The sequence below is a fragment of the Leuresthes tenuis genome, unplaced genomic scaffold (genome assembly GCF_036924035.1).
Source record: "Leuresthes tenuis unplaced genomic scaffold, fLeuTen1.0.hap1 SCAF_8, whole genome shotgun sequence".
Lineage (NCBI taxonomy): Eukaryota > Metazoa > Chordata > Actinopteri > Atheriniformes > Atherinopsidae > Leuresthes > Leuresthes tenuis.
Genome location: NW_027325362.1, coordinates 8,029,508 through 8,053,326, shown reverse-complemented (window position 1 = coordinate 8,053,326; position 23,819 = coordinate 8,029,508). Strand labels below are relative to the sequence as shown.

At 38.5% G+C, this 23,819-nt stretch overlaps 1 protein-coding gene across 2 annotated transcripts in view; it reads left to right on the top strand.

The window, feature by feature from the left end:
* Positions 1-23,819, top strand: part of anapc1 (anaphase promoting complex subunit 1) — a 43,508-nt gene that overhangs the window by 1,326 nt on the left and 18,363 nt on the right. For both annotated transcript variants that reach the window (XM_072390651.1, XM_072390650.1), the window contains exons 2-37: positions 299-538; positions 874-1,038; positions 1,272-1,314; positions 1,433-1,530; positions 2,472-2,554; positions 2,789-2,862; positions 2,961-3,106; positions 3,188-3,345; positions 3,821-3,946; positions 4,070-4,288; positions 4,386-4,481; positions 4,918-5,008; positions 6,340-6,405; positions 6,532-6,669; positions 6,968-7,111; positions 8,701-8,761; positions 10,004-10,059; positions 10,398-10,529; positions 10,711-10,785; positions 12,009-12,131; positions 13,188-13,357; positions 14,794-14,885; positions 15,191-15,339; positions 16,135-16,213; positions 16,952-16,988; positions 17,282-17,355; positions 18,223-18,401; positions 18,994-19,080; positions 19,240-19,379; positions 19,614-19,732; positions 20,147-20,277; positions 20,495-20,635; positions 22,176-22,328; positions 22,466-22,547; positions 22,772-22,863; positions 23,202-23,336. In XM_072390651.1, the coding sequence (XP_072246752.1) occupies positions 323-538; positions 874-1,038; positions 1,272-1,314; positions 1,433-1,530; positions 2,472-2,554; positions 2,789-2,862; positions 2,961-3,106; positions 3,188-3,345; positions 3,821-3,946; positions 4,070-4,288; positions 4,386-4,481; positions 4,918-5,008; positions 6,340-6,405; positions 6,532-6,669; positions 6,968-7,111; positions 8,701-8,761; positions 10,004-10,059; positions 10,398-10,529; positions 10,711-10,785; positions 12,009-12,131; positions 13,188-13,357; positions 14,794-14,885; positions 15,191-15,339; positions 16,135-16,213; positions 16,952-16,988; positions 17,282-17,355; positions 18,223-18,401; positions 18,994-19,080; positions 19,240-19,379; positions 19,614-19,732; positions 20,147-20,277; positions 20,495-20,635; positions 22,176-22,328; positions 22,466-22,547; positions 22,772-22,863; positions 23,202-23,336 (4,170 nt within the window). In that variant the 5' untranslated portion in view covers positions 299-322. The remainder of the gene's footprint in view (positions 1-298; positions 539-873; positions 1,039-1,271; positions 1,315-1,432; positions 1,531-2,471; positions 2,555-2,788; positions 2,863-2,960; positions 3,107-3,187; positions 3,346-3,820; positions 3,947-4,069; positions 4,289-4,385; positions 4,482-4,917; positions 5,009-6,339; positions 6,406-6,531; positions 6,670-6,967; positions 7,112-8,700; positions 8,762-10,003; positions 10,060-10,397; positions 10,530-10,710; positions 10,786-12,008; positions 12,132-13,187; positions 13,358-14,793; positions 14,886-15,190; positions 15,340-16,134; positions 16,214-16,951; positions 16,989-17,281; positions 17,356-18,222; positions 18,402-18,993; positions 19,081-19,239; positions 19,380-19,613; positions 19,733-20,146; positions 20,278-20,494; positions 20,636-22,175; positions 22,329-22,465; positions 22,548-22,771; positions 22,864-23,201; positions 23,337-23,819) is intronic.

Genomic DNA, 23,819 nt, shown 5'->3' with positions numbered 1-23,819 from the left:
GTAATTAACCTACAGTTTTAAGGAGGTGAAAGAATTACTCCATCTTTCATGTGAAGATCATCTGATGATAATCCCCCTGTAAACGTTAGTGGACTAGAATACTTGTGCTAATCTTTTGCTTCCAATTTTTTTCAGTAATCCATTTCTCCCATCGCAGCTTTTCTATTGCTTTTGTATGATTGTATCATTACAGGCATAAAAGTGAGCATCTGATTGAAAATGTCAAACTTATCATACCATTATATTACAGATCTCTAATTTCTTATTGTTGATTATTTATCTATCCTTCTCTTCCCAGAAATAATGCTGAAATCTGGAACTCATGTCGGAAGTCGTGTATGAAGAGACAGCCACGATGATCGCCGCAGGGGAATTGCAGTCGTTTGTCCCGTTTGGCCGTGAGCACTGCAGGAACCATCCAAATGCCTTCAACCTGCAGCTCAGAGAGCTCCAACCTGCCTCCGAGCTCTGGTCGTCAGACGGTGCAGCAGGCCTGGTGGGGTCCCTGCAGGAAGTCAGTCTGCAGGAGAGAGAACGGGTGAGATTGCATTGCTTTTACTGTTGATTCTGATCTCCTATTTCAGTTTGATTTGGAAAACACGAAAGACTATATGTAGAAATAGAAAACAGAGAGTGCCACAAACAAATTAAGGGAAATAGAATTCAGAATTCAATAGAATTTTTTAAATTTTGTGTTATTGCTGCAAAATGTTTTTTGCATTCAGTTTATATTCCTTGTATTTGTTTATCAAAGTAATTCAATAGATGCAGTATTGCACCAATTTATTTAGCATGAAAGTAAGACTTTATGTGTAACTTAGTGCAGTTTTTAGATTTGGCTCTTTGGTCCTATTCAATGTGTTTGAATGGCAGGAATGCTGGCAGCTCAGGAAGGGCTGCACAGGAGTCAAAGAAGAGGATGTGGAGTTTGAAGAAGAGCTCTATGCAGCAGGAAACGTGGTTGTGTGGAGTCAGGGCAGTCGGACACAAGCCTCCAGCGTATACAAGGCCTTCACTGTCGACAGCCCAGTACAGCAGGTCTGTTGTATGTAGAGTGGCGTACTTCTGTCTGAAGGCAGATATGAGAGACCATATTAATTTCTTAGCTTCACTATAAGAGTTTATGGAAAATTTAGATGGCATTTGTGTTTCTAGTTTAACATTTTCTATGTGGGGTAAGGGCTATGCTCTTTCTAAGATCAGTAGAATTTCACAGTGATTGTCTAGGCTTTTACGTTCCTGGAGTTGACACTGTCTTTTGCTATCTGCAGGCTTTATGGTGCAACTTTGCTGTTTCTCACAACAACAATGATGGTACTGTATGATGAAAGATGTTTTGTTCTTGAGTAGCAACCCTCATTTCAGTTTATCCTGTCTTTTGTGGTGTACATCTGTTGAACCATCCATGCACATTTTAATTGTTGTTTTGCAGAGGAAGAAGTGGAGCACTCGGTGTGTATCATCCAGAGTAGCTGCGTCAATGTTCACACTGTGACTGGGAAGGATTTTATCTCACCTCTACCCTTTCAGGTGAGCAAGAGACAGACACTGGTGGTAAATCTTCATGTCTGCCAGACAAAATGGGTCAGCACATCAATAAACCAGAAAATGAATGCATTCGTCTGTTTGAAAAGTCTATCTTTTTGTGCTTATTTGTGTTGATCATTAGTGTAACTAGTGATATTCCTCTTGACTTAAAAATGATCTTGCCAACTAAGACAGAACATTTAGATGACTGACAATGGGAGTGAGTCTTATCAATTTCAGATATTGGTGTTTGATTTGTTGTTGGTGTTTTAGACATTGGAGTTTGACTTTATTTTTTTAAACTTAAAAGTGTGTGTGTATGCATTTATCTTTTTGTTTGAGTTTAAACTATATGAACATTTGTTTTTGAGAGTCAATACTGTGTTTTTATACATGCACAAAATACCAGTCAAAAGTTTTTGAATAAGTAGGTGGCACTATATATTTAAAGGTTCCATGTATATACATGTGATTAATGAGATTGTTGCACAAAAAAAAAACCCTGAAACATAAACAAAGGTACTTCTGGGAAAATTTAAAAAGTAGAATTAAAAGGAAGGATGACGTAACACAAAAGTAAACATGCCTCCCAAGTTGTCTGTTGCTGGTATGAAATTCTGTGTTTGTTTCAAATTTCTAAACAGGAAGGTGTTCAGTAAAGACAGTGAAAGTGAATTTCTTTATACTTTATACTGGAAAGGGGTTTTTAGGTGGTATTTTGTGTCCAAAGAACAAATTAATCATAAAGATGCCTCATAACAGTTGTACATGGAAATTATAAATATTTCCTTTTTTAAAGTCCCCAAAATAAGTTGTTGCAGCTCTCTGGTTAAGTGGTAGAACTGGTCTTTTTTAATGTTTTGAAATGCTTTTATAGCTGTTAGTTTGACAGAACAATACACAATAACATATGTTTCATGTGTTTTTCGTCTTCTTTCTTCCAGGTTTCAAATGTCTGGTCGACAGAGTTTGGACTTTTGTTGGAACGAAAGAACACAGTAAACGAGACACAACTCCACTCTCCTGGGTAACAAACTAACACTGTACACTCACTAACTCATCCATACACAAACTGAAGGTAAAAATCAAAATTGTTTTGGATTCATTCAAAAACCAACATGAAGCTGTTGAGTCAAAACCTAAACCAGTGCATCTACAATAACAACACTCTTCAGTTTGCACTCTGATGCGTGTACACGGACAAAAACACACCATTGTGTGTGTGTGTATAGCAGGTTACTGAGATTTTTTTTCTCCACAGGGACCCTCTGCCTACAGTGTTCAGCATGCTGCATCCTCTAGATGAGATTGCACCAATTGTGTGCAAACCTTCAGGTATGGCAAAATCTTGCATGTATTTCCATCTGCATCTTTTCTCTCCTTCTGAATGATGAGTGGTGGTATTTTAATCTAAATGTGTGTTTTTTTTGCAGGCCTGTTCGATGGCTCTTCTGTGCAGTATGCATCTGACTCCACCATGAAAATTGTGTTCACCTGCTGCCGGCCTTCTCTTGTCGTATCATACGACACTGTACAGGGAACACACTCAGTCTGGGCCCTGCGCAAAGTCACACATGATGTGAGTTACCTAACTTGCATACATAAAAACACATTTTCTCTACGTGTCTTCCCTAACCTCTACGTCCTGTATGTTCATCAGGAGCGTTCCAAAGTCCTGAGGTGTGCATCAGAGCCGGTTGGGACACCGCTGGGTATGATGGCCTCAGGCTTCCTAACCTCTCATTTGCGTAACATGTCCCGCCTTGACTCCCCCGGTGGCAGTGCAGTGACTGGGCTTGGTTCTGGAAGTGGAACAAGGTACTGAAAGGGAAGTGAAAGTGCTACTTACACTTTCCTGTTTTTTTGTTTTTTTTTGTTTTTTTTACATTTTTAAACTCACTCACTCACTCAGATATTGCAACTGCTGCTTTGTCTTGCACAGTTAGACACAACCTTAAAATCAGCTGCGTAATATTAGCCAAGCATTTTGATTTGATTTCCTCGGTTTATGGAGGTTATGATTTCACTATTTTTATATATGAAATTAAAAGTTAAGTACCATTATAGACTTTACATTTGGCTTTTGCCAAGACTGTGACATCAATGGATTGAAATATATATATGAAGAATAAGCTTGACACAGTCTGCCACAAGTCTGTTGAAAAATGTACAAAAACAAAATCTTAATATGGAAAACAAAAGTCTCAGATGATTTAAATGTTGTGGGACATTTTCTTTCAAGCATGTGATCCTTTGATTTCGTCTTACCTCATTATTTGAATTGTTCCTCTAGTTTTGCTGTTGGCTCCCCACTGCACTACAGTGTTTTTCACAGTCATCAGAACAAGATCATCACATCCTCACCAGGAGTACACCCCCGGGTTCATTCTCCAAGTATATCCAACATGGCTGCCCTTAGGTGAGTTTGTTACTGAGGCTCAGAACAGGTGACAGCTGGAGAAACAAATGTCAGCATAGAAACACCTTGGTTACATGCTAACTGAAACATTATTCCACCTATTCCTCCATCGTCCCATCCCAGCCGCGCCCACTCTCCAGGCATGGCTGCTCCATCCTTTTCAGGTGCGGCTCGCTTTAACACATCGTTCCACAGCCCGTCCTCCAGGGGGCATCATGGCTTGTTACCCTCCCTTAACAGCACTATCAATGAGACGGTTCTGATACCAGAGATGGAGCCCATTATACCCGACCTCTGCATGGAGCAGCTGTGGAGTGAGACTGTAACTGCTGGCTGTCACAGGTAATAATTGTGCTTTAATTTTTTGTTGTCATTTCACTATTCTGTTTTAGTTAACTGCTGTTGTTTCATACGATTGTGATAATTTTGCTTTTTGGAGGGAGATGAACAGCCAGGCATCAAAAGTATTCTTGACCTCTGACCTCTGTGAGAACCGCTACCTCTGTTTCCTGGTGGAGTCTCATCAACAGCTCAGGTCAGCAGATATGCAAACTATTTTATTTCATTCAGTATTTATTTGATCGAGACGGACAAGTTACTCAGAGAAGCAAGTGACAAAAAAAGAGAGGTGCTTTTGAAAGAAAATGAAGATATTTGCAAACACAGGACTCAAGACTTTTTCCTTTTAATTGCATTTTGCCACGATATTCTGCAGCAGTGTGACTAAATCTCCGCACCATGGACACTAGGAAGTATGGCCCCCATTCTTTTGTCAACATAGAAAAAACAACACAAATACTGTACATCTAAGTTCTACGGAGCAGAGAGACTGTTATTTAAGAGTTTTCACAGAAACAATAATAGGGCATTTGTTTAAACTTTTTTTTTCTTTCTCATCATTACTTGTGGTTACCTGATGTAATGGTGACATCTCCATTTACACGCTGCCATATTTGTGATCGTTTCCACAGATGTGTAAAGTTTATTGAGAGCAATGATACGTCTCAGCTTATCTTCCCCTCTGTCACAACCATCCGTGCCAAAGACGCAGAGCCTCTGCAGGTATGTGGATGTATTCATGTTTTTCTTTCGTTTCCTTGCTTCTTTTTTGTCTTAGACACAATTGGCATAGGTCACCGACCTTACATAAGTAACCTGATTAAATTTGGATCTGGAATCACTAAACTACATAGGAAAGAATGGTGTTTTGCTGTATGTATCTGCATAGCACGCATTCTGGCCACTTTAATCCATAAATCCCATTGCTTATTTTCCAGATTTCTTCTTTTTATGCTCTATCAAAAATACCTTATCAGTTATTAAAATGTGTCTTAATATTATAGAGATCTGAGATTTGATTAGTTTTCTCACCCCCAGTGCACTTTGTCATATGTGAGCGATCAGATTGATGGGCTGCACGTCTTAATGATTTAGGCGTTGATAACAACATAAGCTATGCTGTTGATGCAGCTTTATAATGGTAGGTTCCTTACAGCCTGTACGGACAACACAGACGGTATATTTCAACATCTGTCCACAAGCTGTTGCTCTCCATGCTGACCTTGTGTACTTTCTGCGAGTAGCAACGATATTCCACTCAGCACTACTGTCGCTCTGGATGCATTTGTTGAAATCCCATCTGAGACATTTCTATAAATTGCATATTATGTTTTCTTTTTGTGTCTCAGACATTTTAAAATCAATCTGTACGCAAATTGGATGTGCCAACAAGTCATTATAGGCTGTTCTTTGAGGACCAAAGATCCACATTAGGCTTGATGGTGGCAATTAGTTGATTTCTGCTTGAAATTGTGAGTTGTAAATTAATTGTCCGTTACATTATATACGTTATAGTTTTGTTTGCAGTTTTATGTTTGTTAGAAATTGTTGCAAATTAATTTTATGTTTTGATTATTGGCTAATTTAAATTGGTAATTATTTCTGATTTGGTATTGCTGCGCACACAAAGTATTGATCAGGAGCAAGATAGGAAAAAAAAAAAAGACTTTTATCTGAATTTAGACATTAACATACTAAGTTTTAACAGTCACCCCATAAATCTCCAGAGTTATTGAATATGTGACTTTGGGACTAACTGAATATTAAACTGATTATTTCTGAATATGCATACATCTGTTGGTACTCTCAATAATTGATTAGTTATTCATTTTGTCTTTTTTACACACAACTTCTGAAACTTAATTAATTCAAGGCCTTCCTGATTATTTGATGGTGCTCTTAGTCTTGTATCAAAGGTACAGTTTCAACGAGTGAACTTAACCTGACTTCTATAGACCACATAGTTTATCAATTAATTGGAAAAGTAGTTAATGTTATTGGTTGATCATGAAAACGATGGTTAATTGCAGTGACAATGACACTTTGCTCCTCAGAATATAGATGCCATGTTGGTTCTGGAGGCCTGTGGCAGTCTGGTTCTTTATACAGGAGTCACCCGAGTAAGTTACATCAGTTTGTCACACAGCTGTTTTACAAACTAATTATAGGTAACTGATGCTTCAGATTATGTCAGTGCCATCACTTGGGGATGGAGTCATGCATTAGCTTTCTTGGTGTCCCTCCAGGTTAGTAAGGTGTTTGTCCCCGGCCTCCTGTCACCCACCATCAGCCTGACCAACCACCTCCCTCACCTCAGCACGCCGGTGGAGAACGTTAGCACACCCACTAATGCTGGCAGTCGGCACATCCAAAGACTTGATGAGGTACAAGCATGTGTTTTAAATTCACTCCACTTTACATGCATTGTGAGATTATCAATTTTCTTCCTTGCTGCTATCCAATAATCTATCTAACTGACAGATTTCACAATGTCCAGGAATCTCAGAGTAGACGTATAGATTTAATTGATCTTTTTAAGAAAAATGTGAAAATAATGTCAAAAACTTTACAGATTGCATTTTGAAAACTACATTTATTTAATTAACATAGAGCCACTGATTTTACCTCCTCACATTTTTCCGTTCTCTTCCACTTTACCTGCAAGTTGTCCCCTTCTTTCAGGACATCATGCCTTCACCGGTGTCAGAGCTGAGGAGTCCAAATATTAAACACCACGAGGCTTCATTTTTGGAAGATTACACCTTTCAACAAACCACACCTTACATCCACGCTTTGCGGGACCCTGTTTGCAACCGGGTCACTCTGGTAAGTTTGCTTCTGTAACTTAATGAAGTTCAAACAGATCACTCCTGGTCCCCTCCATCATTTTGATGTTGATTCATTCACACGTTGGGTCATTTTTTTTTCTTCCTGTCAGCAGTGCAAGTTGCAAAGCCCGACTTTACAAGTAACACACATAATATCACAGACTTTATAACATTTTATAGAAGCATCAGATGTAACTTGAGCAGCACCCTGGATGCGTTGTCTAAAGCTGTCCCACAATAAACAGAAAACTTGAATAACTTTGAGGCAAACTGCAGCAGAAACATGTTTGATTTTATAGGTGAATAAGTTTCGACTGCTGATTGTGATGTTTATCATGAGTACTGAAGACATCATATTTCTATTGATCTTGAGTTAAGTAATTAAATCTAAATTATTATTGATCTCAAAATGGAGATTCGGAAAACAAAACGCTTAAAGCCCTTTAAGGTTTGTTTCTGGTCAGTGAGATGTGTAGGGGGGGTGATTCACTCATATTTGTGAATGAGAACCACAAAGAAAAGCTATTTCTGTGTTTCTGGCTTCTGGGTTTGTCCTGTCCTGCCAGCCTCTTTAGTCTTGGGACTCCAGAGTGTACACAGACACAAACAGAAGGCTGTTTTTATTTCCCCTCATACACATTGACAAAAAACATTCTGTATAAAACTGCAAAACAGTGAAGACCTAGTCCAATGAACTCCTCGGCTCTGTTCATTGACTTTTTCTTGCAGCCCACGATGTATCAGTCTGGTGGCTGATTGTTGCACGTGCAGCTCCAGCTTTGTGCTGTCAGAGTGACGGGTTATTTTCTCATCAGGGTTTCTCTCTTGAAGTAAGAGCAGGACAAACCCTGCTGGTCTGGGTGCCATCTTGCAGACAGCCACAGCTAAAGGAACTGTGGGGTTATTTTTTTGGAAATGACAACTGCAGCTGTGCTATAATGTTGTACTGTTGTTTGCAGATGTATTGTTTTGTAGTGATGTAGTTTTTCAGGAGTAAAGAAAAGACTATAATATTTAAAATTGTGTGTGTTAAGGGTGTTTTGCAAGAGAGTTGCAAATAATACACGTTTTAGACATTGATCATTACCGCCTTCCCACATTTAAAACCCCTGTTAGATACAAATTTCATGATGATTATGCCAACCAAGTATTTTCTGATGTGGATTTTAATTAGTGTTTTTCTCTGATACAGAGACTTGCAGAAAAAGCTTCCAGCTGTATGGTCTTTTTGTTTTTTCACTGTAGTCTTGAATTACTAGTGTTTCTGGCCGGTGTGTCTGTTGTACTTTGAGACAACTGATCATTTCACGCATCAATTTGTTTTTCTATTAACCTTGTCTGTCTCTCTGCTGAGGTGTTTTCAGGGCACATTTCCGTGTTTCATTGTAGAAAAATCAGATGTATAAATGATAAAATTGAGCATGGATACATTCAATTTAGCTGCTTTAGTTACAGGTTACACTTGTATGGATTGGAGCGTTGAGACATTCACCTTGTAATAAACTGCAGATCCTGTTGCATTACACGGCTATGAAATTGAAGCATAATGGTATAATCTGAATATGTGTGCATTATGTCTCTCTCCAGGAACTCAGCAGTGGTACGATGCTGAGGATCTCCGTTCCTGAGATTGCTACCTCAGAACTGGGTAAGACACGCACACAAAAGAAATACGTTCACAGATATGCTTTAAGTAGCACTTGAGAATTAGGCACATTTCTTGCTCTATGGCTCCCCCTACACTGTCATAAAAAACAAATCTCCATATGAGCCCTGTACATGTACAGCCATACACATGAATAAGTTGTCATGTTGAAGAGGCCTCAAAGACACCATCAAAAGCCCACAAAATGTCAAATGACCATAAATCTAAATTTTGTGGTGCGGGGCTGCAAACCAAAGTCATGAAATGTGGTATCTCAGCTCCTGGGCACTCCGAGGGAGTTTCCTCGCTCCCTTTAAGCACATCGCTTGGGCCCCATTAAACATGTTTGACCTCACATGTGTCTCATTTTTGGACCATAAGAATATAGAAAAATAAGTACACACACACTCCCAGATGAGTCAGAGCGGTTAAGTCCTTGAAATTAGGTTTGAGAATTGCTCTGTTACACAGTGACGTACAATCTGGTCTTACAGAGGATGCCATTACAAGGCAGACACACACACCCCTCAGATTATGATTATTCCACTACGTCAGTGTTTTACGTAGCTCTGAGAGAAAGATCTGATGCATATGTATGTTTCTGATACAAAACTGCGAATGCTGTTAAAAAAAAAATGGACATTTTGGCATGGACATCTCTCAAAAATGAAAACTAGTTCATGACCAAGTACTTGAGAATAACATCTGTTTTCACTTTGAACATTCAAAATCTCCTCTGGCTTTTGTTCATGGTTAGGTTTTCTATATATTTTTTATTTATTTATTTATTTTTTTTAATTAATTAATTTTGTCCTTCAGCATTACTCAGGTTTACATACGTCTGTTTCTGGCCCCGCTGTATTTGCCCTTATTTAGTCATCGATCTTATGGATGAGGATTCTTGCTCTAATGAAATGGCATTTGTCCACCTCCTCTTTGACCTTTCCCACTTAGGATGTTCAATTTAGATAGCCTAGTGATGTTGATTAGGAATCTAATTGGTCGGAGTTGTTAGGAGCCACAGTAGCACTAATTACTGATGTACTGGTTGTTTTTCAATTTCCTTTTTTGTTTTCTATTGAGGAGAAGATGCCACACAACTGGATGGAGGTTTTCAACAGACTTTTTCTTAAATGTTAGATTTGACTCAACCAAAGTAAATTTCCCACTGTCTCACCTTTAAATTTGTATTTTTTTCCTTGTATTTGTCCATGTTCTCACTGTCTGCCCTTGGATGGATTTCAGTGAGGAAGTGTCTTCAGGCAATCCGATTCATCCTTCCCAAGGAAGCTGCCATGAAGGTTGGTAAATTTGAGAATGAACGCTTACACTGACATGCTTTTTTTCTAGGTTACCTGTTCATGTGGGAAACCTAAAGGTGTGCCGACTGTTCAGAAAGCCAGTTAGTTATTCATTCCGAGTTTGATTAAAGAACTAATAAGTAATTAGCTTCATCAGGACTGTATGGGTACAAATATTGCTGTATGGATGTACACCTGCCAAACATAATGATGAAAAAGAGAATACGTTTTTAGGGCATTTAAAAGGAGGAAATTTAGATATATTTTCCTTTGCTGGCAAATGTTTCTTACGATGTGGAGAAACCATTTTAACTTGCTAGCGTCTTATAAATGTGCAGGTTTTGGTAAAGTGGTACAACATCTACAACGCTCCTGGTGGCCCCAGTGCTCATGCAGAATGGAACCAGTTTGTCACCTGTTTTTTGACACTGATGGGCTACAACACAGAGCGCCTCGCTTGGACTCGACATGTGAGTATTCTGTTGTGCTTTCTCTTTTAAATTTGATTGGTATTTACTGTTGTTCAAATGGTAAAATGCACACATGCTTAATTAATTTTAGATAAGCCAAGATCGTCTTGGTTACTGGGTGGCTTCCTTGCTGTTAAATGTTATTGTGTCCTTGTTTTTGTCTGCTGCTCTTTTTCTCCAGCTCCATTTTGAAGTGCCTCTTTCTCCAGTGATTGCAGCCAAGAGGTCTCGTCCATCGGATGGAGGCTCTGATGAGGTGTGTTGCTTACAGCCTGTATGTTGTTATGTTTGCTGTACAATAAGCACCAATGGTCAGCTTTGATGTCCAGTTTAAATTAAATTGTGGGCTTTGTTTTAAATTGTTTTTGTGGGAGAGAATCAACGATGAGAACCGATGTATCCTGTAGTGAGACACTGAAACAAGTGCTGTGTAGAGAACAAAATAAAGATGTATCTGTGGCTACTGAAGTGTCAAAGCAGGATGTTTATTTGGTTGTCAAATTTTGAATCTAAGAGGAGTGATGCAGTTAAAGTCATCTGAGGCAAACCGACCAGATCAAGCATAAACATCCTTTTTTGTTCAGGAGGTGTGTCCCAATAATTCTAAAGGAATATTATAATTGTGTTATGTTTGAAAGATAAAGAAATATAATCAGAAATACTATTCCCATCGAAACATTTTTTAGATTGAGTTCCTGAAAGCCTGAAACACAGAAACGGAGACATGGAAAATCATGTTGACAGAGACAAGGTTGTTCATTGTAGCTGAAATGACAGATAAAGAAATCTGTACTCTGCCCAGCAGTCTGAAAAACATTCACACACATTTGTTCTTAGGTCAAACGGGGCACCTCACACAGATGTGATGTGCTCTATACTGTAACCCTGACCAACAGTTTCATCAAACCAGATTTCCAAAATCAAGAGTAATCCTCCAACAGCCCCTCAAGGTTTTTTTTTTTTTTGAACATGCCCCTAGTTAAAGAAGTTTTCTCATGCACAGTAATCTGTGTAAATGCTCTCTTTAAAGGTGTATGTTCTCATTACGGCAAACATGGATGGAAAATGTCAATTAGCCTGAGGCTTTCTGTGCTGCGCTTGTATGTGTTTGGTCAGAAGAAATGCATGAGTCAGATTCAACTCAAGCTGCTGTGTGTTATGCAGCGTGACGACAGCCCCTGCTTTATTTTGCAAGCCTTCCCATCCAGTCAGTAAGACTAGCATACCAGAGTAACCATTATTTACTGCGGCTGTCGTGCCATAGTACTAAAAGCAAAGTTTATGATAGATGCAGTCCACAAAAGGGGAAGTCCTCCTCTTGAAGGTCATGGCTCAGTTGAGCAATAATTTACCTCTTCTCACATGCCCACTTGTTGTGACCCACAGGCAGTAGTTTTTATTTACACATATTTTATTTTGTATGATTGATTACTTTTGATAATATTGTGTGTGGCTTTTATCTGCCTCCTCTCTCTGTAGGACTGGGACTACTTGTTGGCGTCTCATTACCATCGGCAGATCAATTCTCAGCCGGTCTTTGGTTCAGTGGAATCAAATGGGACCAATGACAGTATCCTCTCAGAAACTGAAGGCCTGTCCTCTGTATGTACCCCACTACAGATACATTTGTATAATGCTTGCTGTTTGATTTTTGCACGTTACTTGCTCATGTCTTTGTTGTTCTTTCATGCATCCTGGTAAAATTAGCAATTTTATACCCAGTGTGTAGAATTTACCTACAAACTGGCATGAAATTCTTGCAGGAAGTAGTTGCTTCATATAGGATTATTTTAGAGTCTCCAGTTTGTGTGCTGCTGAATTATAATGCTTTATATTGACAGATTCTGATGCTGTTTACCCTACACTCATTGGTTTTAATTGGATAGGCTAAAGAAATGAAACACCAGTTAGTGTTATATAATATAGTCAAACAGCACCTCAAACTTCATCCTCAAAACTGACCACTAAACTTCAGAAAAACACTTTAAATAATACCTCCATTAATTCCTGAATATGAAAAATATCAACATTGTTGACATTTAACTAAAAAAGAATCTGTTTGCGGTAAGACAGGGAATATCGATGAAGGGGTCCTGGAGTTATACCTTGAAAATAAGCTGAATTCCCTTAAGATCGTTGAGATTCATCACAATCACGAGAGAATCCATCTTGCCGGATGCTAAACTATCCATTTGTAGCCAGAACACAAAATTTGGACAAATCATCAGCGCCCTGTGCTGTTGTCCTGATGTGTGACAACAGTCAACAACCTGGTCTCCGGTTTACCGACTGGCTGTCTGTGGTTTCACACAGAGCTTCTCCAGATTGGTTGAAGTTTGCTGATGGCTTTGATACATAGACTTGTCACCCAGTGACTTCATAAGGATTTTTGACTTACGAAAGAAAAACCGGATCTTTCCCAAGTGGCTTGTATGGAGGACTTCCCTGATAATACTTTTAAACAAACCATGCACCACATCATACGTTACTGGTTTAATTGAAAGACTGAGACAATAATATTAGTGTTATGTTATTAGTAATAATATCAGTTGATCAAAAAGATGCCATAAAGTAAATTTGTGTTCTAATTTACATAGTCTGTATGCTGCTCTTTACTACTATGTGTTCTCTCATTTTTTTCCCTCATTCTCTTATCAGGCATCTTCTCCCTCCAGTCCATCTCTGAAGTTGGACAGTTCTGCCCCTCTGTTTCCTCACATTCCTGCGCTTTTCTACGTGCTCCATCTACTTTATCAGGAGCTGCAGCTGGATGAGCTGCACAGAGCGAGAGCCTGCTCATTGGTCTGTCTGCTGCAACAACTAGCCAGGTAACCACCAGTGTAAAGTACCTATTTTTATATTTTTCCATTTGCTGCAGCTAAGCAAATGGCATGGTGGAAATCTGCGAGTGGAGTGTTGGTGTCATATGCTTATGAATTGAAATGTAGAGGAAAGAATAAACTCTTCCTTTTATCCACAATTGTCATTAAACAGGCAAGAGACCTGTGCCAATTAGCAAAGCAAATTCAGTCTATTCAAATCAGCTGCATTGAACTTTCACAATGAGAGAGAAAGGTGAGTGCAGCTCATTGTTTTCAGTGAAAGTTTGTGTGTAATCAAGGCCCTTGAATGATGTGTATGGAGAAATAAACTTCAGCAGATTGTCAAGTGACTCCTGTGATTGGTGATGATGATGATAAGAGAATAGGTGGAGTGGGAGAGTGAAGCACTCTTCAGAGTAATTGGCCTGTATTGTTAGCATGTGGGCTGTATCTAAGTATGCTGTCAATTTTTACTGTTCTTTGTCAGGTGGGTAAAACTAAAAGAATTCTTAAATTTGGCATTTTAGGGGAGTGATTCTGTTTCCCAATTATTTGTCCCCATGCTTTTAGAAATAGATTTGTTTGTACGTTCTATATTTAAATCTTATGAGAAGGTATTTTTAAAAATTTGTACTAATGTACTTGTAATTTCATCAGTACGCAGCACATCCTCAGTCTGAATTTTCACAAACACGCTGTTCCTTTTGTCTTCCATCTTCTACCCTCAGAAAAAGGCACATAGAATCCAGAAATATTTAAGTTATTGCAGAAAACTGCATGTTTAAAGTTTAATTTACTGTTTGTTACGTCCTCTTTTTATTGCTCAGATATACCCCAACTTCACAAGGAGGCTAGATACACACCCAAACCACCAATAAGAAACTTAAAGAAATGTTTTTGTTGGTCGATAACTCACAGATTGATAACTGAATATCTAAAAATGGATGGGATAAAGGGTTTACATTACATGTATAATTTTGAAGATTGCATATCTGTGCCTTGATTGACGTTGTGCCAGTGTATGACCTGCACATACAAACACAGCTGGTAATTGTATGAGATTATCCACTTAAGAAAAACTATTGACGTGGAGCTGAATAGTCATGATTCTTTCTGTTAATTACTTTTGCTCTCTGTTCAACTACAGCCAAAAACAAGTTAAATGTCACTGAAGCTGTTTGAGAATGTCGAGCTATTTTTGGATTAGTTTTAATCACTAGCAATCTGGCATCCAGCTATGCAGTGGTAGACCTTATTAAATGTACAAATCACCTTGTACAAGGTAGGCTTAATAGCCTAGTGATAAAAGTTTGATAACTTTTTAGTCTTTGCATGTGGAAATGCTCGTTTTCTTTACTATGTTGAAGTGAAAAAAAGGAAAAATAATCCAACTTCTCATTCTCTTCTGCTGTCTGCTGATGGTTGTTTTGTTTTGTATGCAGAGATCTCCAGTTGGAAGAGTATGTTGATCTGTACTGGAGAGACTATCCTTCACTGATGAGTTGTTTTACTGAGAGCTGCATCATAGACCAAGGTAGGACCCACAAAAGGGAAGATTATGGTATCTAGTCTGGAAACAGACGAGACATGTTATGGTGGAAAAGAGGAAGGGCTGGCTGGTGATAAATGCCAGGTCTACAGTCCATAAGTTTCTTAGTTTGTCTGGGGTTCCTTATCTTATAGGTCTATGTAACACATTATGTCAACATCTGTATCTAACTAGTAGTTGTCTGTTGTTGCCATAAGTATGCCTTATTCCCCTTTTTACGGTCATCCTCCCTCCCTCCCTCCCTTCTGTTGTCTCAATCTCCTTTCTCTCCTCCCTCCATTCCTCTTCAGCTCTAATCGGTCAGATGCAGCGTCCATCCTTCCTGAGATCTGAGCCTCCTTGTGTGTTCAGCTGGCTCAGTCGCTGCCTGAGAGGGGAGGAGACCCCGCCTTTCCCATACCTGCCCAGCATCTGTCAGAGGACCAGGCTGCTGGTTCTGGTACGACCAAAGCTTCTGTATTTTCTGTATTATAAGTAGTTACTTAATTCATATAGTGTATATTTATGAGACCCAATGATATTTAGTATTTAGATTTGTTTTGATTGTGTAGGTAAGACGTCACAGGTTAGAAACAAGTGGGAAGACGTAATAGAAAATAAAAAGGCAGCTACGTTTTCACATTTCTTATAACTGTTGAGGGAGGCCCCTCCTCTTTTCTTTTGTTATCACTGCAGGAACTGCCATTAGTTGTAGTTTAAAAAACTTTATTGGATTCTTTAGCTCCTTCCACAGAGGATGAGTTTTCTCAGGAGGAACCGTCTTTGAATGGTTGGACACTATTGCCTCATTGGAACCTTCCATTATTACAAAAAAAACAACAACACACATTTGAACACTGCTAAAAGCTGGTTGCCCATATAAAGAACAGTTCTTAATGTTAGTCTCTAAAAAGTTTAAAGTTTATTTTTCTGCGATTCTAGCTGCTTTAGCTTTAGAAATACTACTCTAAAAAGTAAGGGTTAGTTACATGATTACGTTGAGTTATATGATTGCTGCTACAGATTCAGTAGTCAATAATCCCAATCTCCAAAGATGTATTTAGAAAGAAAATGTAGATCAAAAGGGAAAACCCTGCATATTGAGTGTTACCATTCATCTAAACATTTGTACATCGGATGCATCTGACAATTCTTATAATGATATTAATATAATATATGATAATAATTAAATTTTGTCTCCAGCTGTGTGCATCTTTATTGCAGCACTGACACTGTTTATTTATATTTTTCTCAGAGTTATGCTCTCTACATCATTGGAAATGATAATGCTACCGCGGAAGATGTTTCGAAGTACCTGGTCAAGCTCTCTGCAGGTATGTTTTGCAACAGTTTTGAGGCTAGTAAAAGCATTTTAACATGACTTTCAATCCCATTTGAAATACAGACAGCCTCCATCTGATGCTGCCTTTTCATTTCCTTGAAAATGTGCCTGAAACTAAAAGTGAGCGGTACCTTTATGATTATCCGCAAGAATTTTTTTGGTTGCCTTTTATTTCATCCTGGACAGTGTGTGTTCCTCTGTGTATGCATGTATTGACGAGCCACCCTTATTAGCTGCCGCTTACGAAGTTTCCTGCTTCAGGGCAAGGTTACGTTTGCTATGACAGAAACCCAATGCAGCTCTTAGGTGACAACCATCGCTGCAGGTATTTGTTACAAATCAGCCGTTTTTTCACTGACCCAGAATTCAGCCATGACTTTGTAGCTCATTTGCATTTTTAATGATAAAAGAAAAAAATATATATATATTCATGTCCAGCACTGTCTTTTGTTTTTTCAGTTACAAACAGAACAACAAAAGATGCCATCCCACATAAACAAAGTCCTTCACTCATCCTTTATTCAATTCATAACTGGCACCGTATTTTACCAGCTAATCGTGGATGTTTGAAAATGATTTGAATCCTGTTTACTGTATTTACTACATGAAAATATATTAAAGCCATTTTAGGCCTCACTGGGGTAAATGGATACAGCTGCTGACCACATTCCCTGGTTAACAGCTATTTGCCTTATCTAATTTTTTCTTGTCCTCTCTTATTCTTTCTCAGGCCAGAAGTCCTCTGCTACTGAAACACACTTCAGAAGGTAATACAAGCTCATAGGAATGAGATGGATGCTTTTTTTTATTTTAGCCTTTAAAGTAACCTAAAGGAATTATACTGTTTGTTGTCCTAATCACAGTAAAATGGATTGAGATCACTTTCGTTTATAGTTTTCCTTTTTCAAAGATCAGTAAAGACCTTTTAAAGAACATTTCAAACTTACATCCTTGAGCAAGTCAAGTGCATTTTGAAACAAAACTAAGACAATATTTTTAAAATAGCCACTCATGTTGTCTTTTATTTATCTTGCTGATATTAGCATGTTTTTTTTTCTAGACAGAGCAGTGTGAAGGTTAAGTTTTCCAGTGAGAGTTTGGCTGAGCAGCTGGTGGTCTGGCTCACCTCAGAGGGTAAGAAACTTTTTTTTTTTGGGGGGGGGGGGGGGGGGGGGTATTTTCACAGAGAAAAGGGTGTACCCATCAAATCCTCCTCTTTAGCACCACACTGGTTCACATATACAGTATATGTATCTACCAAAATAATACATTTGAACTCTCTTGATAGACAACATAGATGGAAACTAGCAGCTAACAGTATCTTATCTGGGGTGCAGACACTTCATCTCAGAAACATGTCTAAGATTGCACCATCTGTTATCAACATGCAACTGTAGTCAGGCTTCCTTTACTCTTGCCTGTATACAGTCTCTCTATGTTTTATGTGTGAAAGTTGGATATAGAGAAGGAGTCCAGAATATGTTTCAGCAGCCATGTCTATTCATGCTGTGTATTTGAAAAAAGCTCCAAGCTTGTCGGCTATCTGCCAGTGATCTCAGGTTCCTCATGATGATCAAGTGGAGAAATGTTTTAAGTTCTTCCTTCTTGCTGTCTGTTTTGCTCCTGCCCTACATCATCAACTTATCTGAACTTAGGGTCTTATTCCCAGCTTTAGTTTGGATATTATAAAAATCAATCAGCTGCTTTGAAATGCTGGTGCCTTGGCAATCACCAGCAGAGGTCCCTTATGAAACACATTGTCAAAATAGGTATAGAAAATGATTAAAAACAGAAAATCTTTGACAGATAAAAGAAAGAAAAAAGAAATATATATGACCAGAACTGATGCAAAAGGTTGCCACTCGCACCAACTGAAACTCAACCACCGGTCTTGTTTTTTCTTTTTTTTTCTTTTAAAAGTGTAAGAGCTTTTAAATTAGGACACTGCTTCTTGCAAAACTTCTTAAATAAAATCACCATTTTTTGTCTTCAACTGAGTAGGCTTCACCCTGAAAGACTTGGAGTCTGTCCCCTTCGGTGTCGCTTTGCCCATCAGAGAGGCCATTTATCGATGCCGTGAGCAGCCATGTTCTGGCTGGTCTGAGGACGTCTGTTTGCTGATTGGGCGACAGGACCTGACCAAACAAGCCCACAAGACCACCTTGGCCAAGAGCAGAGCTGTGAGTATGAAATAAATTCAAACTTACGGCTTTTTTGTTGAGTTAGATTAGGATGCAGACATTGTTTCATATCAGCCATCAATAAAACCAGGGTTTCTGCTGACCCCTAAAAGTCTTACATTCATTCAATTATTCATCTGAAAGAAGGCCATAGATTTCCATAAAAATGGCCCTTGGAGTCTTTAAATCCATTTTTTAAAGGTCTTAGAAATGCCACAGACACGGTAAATAAGATTTGTCATAGGTTTTAATGTGTTTTGAAATCATTGTAAAGAATATGATGAAGACCTGCTATTTTGACTTCACTCCACTTGACAGTATTTTGACCTGCTGATGTTGGTCTCTTTTTGGTTTTCAGGGGACATCAGTAAACTTGTTTAAACCGTAAAAACAACCAAAAATGATGTGATCATACCACCTTTGTCTTTCTGGGATTTGGCACCACTGACACAAATAGTTATTCATCTTAAAATCTGTGAGACTATGGAGATGATTATCCATAACTGAATCATTGCATACTGTATCTACAATGTATATTGTTAGCAGCCATTACTGTGGCTGTAGTAAAATGTGTATCATTATCTATTTCCAGTCTGTAGGTTCAGGACTGTCCTTGAAACCTCCTGCAACCACAGAAGCAGATGAGGAAGAAGATGGGATGTCAGACATCATTCAAGAGGTAACTGAATTATTGAACATATGTTTTCAACAGTTAGTTTGTCCTCCCTCAGAGATAACATTTTCTAACATTTTGCAATGTACTTTTCGGATATCTTGTTCAACAGAAGAGAAAATTCTCTTCAGATTTCTACCCTCTTGCTGTTTTTTTGCTCATCAGGTCACAGGACTGATTTGGAGTCAGGATCTGAGGGTCCAGGAGGTCAGGAGGTTGCTGCAGAGCTCCAGGCCTGTTCGGGTCAGTGTTGTTCAGCTACCCGAGGTTTCTGACCACGAATACATAGAAGAGAAAGAAAACAAGTAAGTACAAAGTAAATTTGTGTCACAATTGTGTTTAGATCTAAAACACAGATGTTATCAGAAAACAATACAACAGACTTAAAGGGCAAGTACAGTGTGTGTCCCATTACCTTTTATTTTATTCTATTTATTATTTATTTTTATTATTTTATTTATTTTATTGAGTCTGTGCTCTTTCAATAGCTTTAATTTCTTGTTCACTCTTTGTTTTTTCTTTCTTTATGCCCACTTTAGACTCCTGCAGTTGTGTCAGAGGACAATGGCTCTTCCAGTTGGCCGAGGCCTCTTCACACTCTTTTCCTATCACCCAGTACCAACTGAACCTTTACCTGTACCAAAGCTCAACCTCACGGGTAATGTGGTGATGAAAGCTCTTATTGTTTTAACACTTGTCCCTTGATGATAAAGTTTTAGCAGATAATTCCCACAAAGGGAGACTAAAATTAAACCAATGAATCTCTGAAGCAATTTGAGGAGAATCAGGAAATTTGAAGATGGTTAAATCAGTCAAAAGACTAGATCTGTTTATGCATTTTTTTAAAAAACTGTTTCAACAGACTAAGTGATCTAAAGATGCAGGACTTAACAGTCATTCATCAATTAGAAGAGAAAAAAGCTTGACTTTTAACCAGCATTTTTCTTTGTATTATTGATTACATTAAATAAGAAAAAAAAAATCTTAACACTTTTGGCGAGAGTATTAAAAATGAAACAATCGGATGTTTTTAGAAACAATTTTTATGATGGCTTCTGTTTTTCATCTCCAGGCCGTGCACCTCCCAGGAATACTATGGTAGATCTCAACAGTGGCAATATCGACGTTCCTCCCAACATGACCAGCTGGCCAAGCTTCCATAACGGTGTAGCGGCTGGACTCAAAATAGCGCCTGCTTCACAGGTCAGACTGAAACCAGAGCTGCGCTACCTCCTCATAGACTCCTATCTTCCTTTGTACATGTCACAAAAAATATATTTGATAACAATCATCATAAAGTATTATTAATAGATCTTTTATTAACAATGTTACCAAGTGCTTTATGAGAAGGGATAAAGAGAGTTAGTTCAGATGGACATGTTTGTTTATGTTTTTATTAATTTTTTTTTGGCTTCTTTAGGTGGACTCGGCCTGGATCGCCTACAACAAGCCAAAGAGCCCTGAGCTGGCTAATGAGTATGCAGGGTTCCTTATGGCCTTGGGGCTCAATGGACACCTCACTAAGCTGGCCACACTCAACATACATGACTACCTCACCAAGGTGCACACAATGAGTGCAGAAACTATTGGGATTCTTTCACTACTTGGGTTTCTCAGCAAATGCAGAGTATACAGTTTGTTTTTTTTTTGTTTAGAACACCATTAACATATACATGTAGATATGTTGATTTTAATTCATTTAAAGACTCAGTTTACAGTAGATGGTGCTTTCGATTACTGCTCTTACACAGACAACTTCAAAAGAATGGCAAATATGGAGTTGAGTACAGTTTATGCAAAGATGCACCCATTTACTCTCTTGAACTTGCACATACACAACCATATATATGTGCTTTTCTCTAAATGAGTGTAAATGAGAGTTGTAAACCTGCATCAAAGCCAAGCGGCTTGTCATAGTGAAACTCAGTCTTCTGAGAACTTTGGTACGAACTACGTTTTTCCCACTTTCTGGTGAGAAAAACAGGATGCTGCGAGTTTACAAGTGAGAACAACGATACGGTTTAAGACAAAGAGAAGCTAATTCCAAGCAGATTATCCACTTCTTGACCGATTAATTTACAGTTCCTGTTTTTGTCCATAGGGTGAAATAAAGCTGTATTTTATACTGTAATGATCACGATGTACTTTCACTACCAGTTAATTCTGCTAAAAGAAGAAATCTGTTTTTCTTGCCCTTTTCTAAGTGGGCTCACCTTGGGATTCCTTGGGCCAAACAGGTTATGATTATGTAAAAATTATATTTGACCTAGACTGCAGTGATGTGTTGGTTGATGCATTAAAGTTAAACTAATTTAATCTTGTCGATATAAATTGGATATCAACAGCAAACGAAATTAACAAGAAGGTGGTGTCAAAATCCCCTTTTTAAATTCATAATAACAAATTCACAGGAATACGTTCCTGACTGGTTTTACCAACTCAGCACACATCGATTTACTGTGAAAAGAACTGAGGCAGATGACGCAGATTTGACAGGGAAGTAAATTGTGTGCAGCCTTCAGTGTGAATGAAAGTTGTGAACGTGGTTGAGGGTGTGGTTTTCTGTTGGTTTCTACTCTCGCTGTAACAGAGAAATGACGCTGACATACAGAGGATCAGTTCATTAGAATTGTGTGCTGCTGTAGTTTTAAACAGAATAAAGAGCTGTCTTCTTATTATTTCAGTCACCGTAGTGTGCTTGCCTCACTGCTGCAGGTTTATACAAACACTAACAACTTTTTCAGTTGAAATGTGGGGAAAAATTTCTTACTCAGGCTTTTAAACTTTTATGTCAATTAAAATATTAGCAGTTTTATTTTGTAAATCGTTGTTTGCATGTGTGATATAACAAAGGTAAACACAACTCAGCATCTTTGAATAATCACTCAGATGAATTAAAAATATAGCGAAAAAAAAAAAGAATACCAGTATTCACTGATGCCCAGTCTAGTTTATTGATGTACATAATCTACAAGTTTCAGCTATAAGACGTCATCATGTTAAATCAGGACACAACTACATGTGATTACAATCCCAGATTCAATGTAAATTGTCTCCACCAAAAACAAAAACATGCACAAACAAATCCTTATCTCTGTCAGGGCCATGAGATGACAAGCATTGGACTCCTCCTTGGCGTGTCTTCAGCCAAACTGGGCACCATGGACATGTCAATCACCCGCCTGCTCAGTATACACATACCTGCGCTTCTCCCACCGACCTCCACTGAGCTGGATGTGCCGCACAATGTTCAGGTAAGAGTCAGTGTGCATATTTGGGGGTAAATATACTTTGTTCATTAGGATCTGCAAGCTATCATAGATATCTATAAAACGTTTCCACACACAAATCCAGCAATAACAATTAAATTCTCTCGCTGTCTGTCTTGCAGGTTGCTGCTGTAATTGGTATTGGGTTGGTGTACCAGGGAACGGGCCACAGGCACAATGCTGAAGTGTTGTTGTCTGAAATAGGTGTGTGGAAAATGGAGAGCTAACAGAATGAGACATTTTTCAAATATAAATAAACCAACCATTAATTAATCAAAGCTCACCTTTTCTGATGGTTAGTGGTAATGAACAATGTTACTAAAGAGCTGTAATCGTTTGTCTGCAATTTAACAATTTATTTGAGCCATGTCTACATTCAGCTTTCATAATCAGTTAATTGTCTGAGTTAAGTTTTATTTGTTGATTAGGCCGTCCCCCTGGTCCAGAGATGGAGTACTGTACTGACAGAGAGTCCTATTCACTGGCTGCTGGACTCGCCCTGGGCATGGTCTGTCTCGGGGTAAGTTGCTCTCATGAAAATTCCCTGCTGGTCAAACAAATATCTGCTGAAACATCTTTGATGTTTTAAACTGTTGGTCACAGAGAGCGATGGGGGGGATTTAAAGACTTAGAATTAAAGAATGGTGCACTTTTTTTCTTCTTTTTTTTCAACATTACTTTTGTTTGTTTATTGTTGGTCCATAATGGCATGTTAAGAAGGAGGCAATGGCTTCTCTCTGATATTTGCAATGATATTGTATGACTTTTCGGGGCCTCTTATTTTAATTCTTACTCTGTTTCACTCATCATTTTCTCCCCTTCGCTTGCCTGTCTCCCCTCCCCTCTTTGTTATTTCAGCATGGCAGTAATCTAATCGGGATGACAGACCTTAATGTGCCTGAGCAGTTGTACCAGTATATGGTTGGGGGCCATCGCAGAGCTCAGACTGGTGCCAGTCGGGAGAGACACAAGTCCCCGAGCTACCAAATCAAGGTAGACCTATTCCTCTATCCCTCAACTTTTCTAAATTGTCTAAACATTTTTATTTTACTGTATTCTTAGAATATTGCTTCAAACAAATATATTTGGTATCACTTTGCAATATCATTACTATACTTTTATGTTTCATTTTTTTTTCCTCAGTATGTCCAAAAGTCACATTCCCTTCATATCCTCGAAAATATTTGTGCCTTTTATTTTAATATTACAAAGAAAGAATATCTGAGAAATTGTCATCAGATTATATATTAAACCAAACATTGTGTTGGTCTCATGTCCCCAGTATCGGCTATTGTTCTCTCTCATGTTTATCATAGGCTTTGACCACCTGGCTTAAGTCAGACGTCAAAAGCTGCCAGTAAATGTTTAATCCAAATTGTTTTGAATGGCTAACATGTGGCCGGCTGGCAAGTGTCATCACAGCACAAAATAATTTCACAAATGATTTGAAGTGACCGATGAGCTGACTTATTGTTT